This window comes from Etheostoma cragini, chromosome 21 (genome assembly GCF_013103735.1).
Source record: "Etheostoma cragini isolate CJK2018 chromosome 21, CSU_Ecrag_1.0, whole genome shotgun sequence".
Taxonomy (NCBI): Eukaryota; Metazoa; Chordata; class Actinopteri; order Perciformes; family Percidae; genus Etheostoma; species Etheostoma cragini.
The window spans coordinates 1,851,596-1,853,652 of record NC_048427.1 but is presented as its reverse complement, the minus strand read 5'-3'; the positions used below and the strand labels follow the sequence as shown (position 1 = coordinate 1,853,652).

The 2,057-nt window shown below is 44.4% G+C and overlaps 2 protein-coding genes across 6 annotated transcripts in view; one reads left to right on the top strand and one right to left on the bottom strand.

The window, feature by feature from the left end:
• The window catches only part of ndel1a (nudE neurodevelopment protein 1-like 1a), an 11,489-nt gene extending 9,440 nt beyond the window's left edge, over positions 1 to 2,049 (top strand). The window contains exons 9-11 of one of the 5 annotated variants that reach the window (XM_034859674.1): positions 282 to 319; positions 1,566 to 1,681; positions 1,823 to 2,049. In XM_034859674.1, coding sequence (XP_034715565.1) covers positions 282 to 319; positions 1,566 to 1,576 — 49 coding nt within the window. In that variant the 3' untranslated portion in view covers positions 1,577 to 1,681; positions 1,823 to 2,049. Of the gene's footprint in view, positions 1 to 281; positions 700 to 1,565; positions 1,682 to 1,822 lie in introns of those variants that run through there. The other 4 variants (XM_034859675.1, XM_034859677.1, XM_034859672.1 and 1 more) reach the window with 4 other exon arrangements.
• Positions 1 to 2,057, bottom strand: part of acsf2 (acyl-CoA synthetase family member 2) — a 38,381-nt gene that overhangs the window by 5,159 nt on the left and 31,165 nt on the right. The window lies entirely within an intron of this gene.

The window sequence follows — 2,057 nt, the reverse complement described above, 5'->3', positions numbered from 1 at the left end:
CTTGCCAAAGAGCGTTGTGTGGAATCAATCATGTTATTTTGGGGAATTACAATTGGGTAGTTAAAAACATGACTATAGGAAAACAGGTCAATTTGACCCGAAGACAACATGAGTGTTAACGAGATGCGTTCGGTGTGGTGAAAGAGGAGGTTATGTGATGTGTTGTGTGATCTGTGTTGTGTGATCTGTGTTGTGTGATCTGTGTTGTGTGATCTGTGTTGTGTCTGAGGTGGTGGGTGACTCAGGTGGAGCGTTTGTGACCCGTGTGCGTTTCTTCCCAGCAGGACAGAGATGGTCACGTTCCCCACGTTGATTCTGGGTAATCGCAGCTCCTTCGTTACTCAGAGTGTTGGGGAGCTTTCATGCATGCTGCTGCTTATTTTAGCAAGGCCTCTTTTCCAGATAGAGCTCGTAGAAATAACCAACCGTGGGCGAGATGACGTCCCGGCACTAACTGCTGGAGGGTCCTTGGTGGTGTCATGGTGCTGGAAGTTTCCTGCTGTCTTTCTAACTCTTAGGCTCACCTCATATATCTCTTTCCTACTAGTGTGAGTTGTTGGGTTTTTTGGTTTTGGATGAGGTCTAACGATTGATAAGAACTAACAAAGTGAATTTTATGTTTTATCTAACAATAGAGTCGGGAACGTTTGTCAGAAGAGAAACTTGAAGACAAAAATGAAATTTACTGACAGGAACAAACAAGAAAGTTAACAAATCCCATTTAGAAAAAACAACAACAACAGTGTGTTTTGCCAAATCATAGAGAATTAAAATGTGTATCTCCCATAAACTAAGATGTGAAAAGTTCAATTAAATTTCAGTTTATTTATTTATATAGCGCCAAATCACAACAGTTTTCATAAAAGAGCAGGTCTAGACCGGACTCGGTGATGTTATTTACAGAATGTAAATGTTTTTTACAGAAGCCCAATGGATTTGGTATTGATTCAGAAACGGGTTCATTTTGTTTTGCCCTGGCCCTGAGAAGTTGCTTTAATTTACATTTTCTCGAATTGTACTAAAGCATTCTTTCATTCATAGTAGCGGTGCTTTCCAGAGTCATGACTGGGGCCAAACCAGGGATACTGGTCATTGTTGGACTATGACCCAGACAAGAAACCAGTTTAACCGGTCGTTCAGGATAACTCTGCGACTTCCTTCCCACTCTCAAGTTCCATTGTTGGCAGCAGACGCATAACGTTGTGTGAAACGCGTCACCTCTGTGTGGCGGCTGCAGCATCGTCTGTGTGTGAGAGGAGGCTGGTAACGAGGATGAAGAGTTTATCTGACAATTTCAGCAGTTTTTTCTTTTATTTCCAATTTCCATTCCTTACTATGGGAGTCCAATACTGCCAGGAAAAGAAAGGAAAACTAATGATTTAGGAGCCTCCCTGATCCGAGGAAACATGCATTAAGGGGCTTTCAATGAAATTCTGTGAAGGCTTTTATCTCCAACTTACTCCAGTACATTCTCTTAGCATGTCTGGCTGGTCGAGGGTTAATTCATATCTTAATCTGGGAACCTCGCTGCTCGGTTTAATGCAAGTCTTGTAACTGTTTTGCAGCAGGACCGTGAATGGACTGAAACCCGGGACCCTGACGGCCATCACCGCGCCTCCTGCTGCCTCCTCCCCAGGCCTGGTGCCCCTCGCTGTGTGACGTAACCCCAACACACCTGTCCTCATCTACACACCCTCACATCTACACACCCTCACATCTACACACCCTCACATCTACACACCCTTACATCTACACACCTGTCCTCATCTACACACCCTCACATCTACACACCCTCACATCTACACACCCTCACATCTACACACCCTCACATCTACACACCCTCACATCTACAAAAAGAGAAGGCCTCAGACAAATACTGTAAAACCTTATTAATGTGCTGTCCCCCCGGGACCAGGTCCCTGTCGTTATGGGTCCCTGTCTGTCTGTTTCATGTGTCGCTGTATCTGCTGTTTGCTCACCGGCTTGTACAAAGATCCACTCTCTTCACACGTTTAAACACGTATGAAGGATCTCACCCTGATTTGTGAAATGCGTCT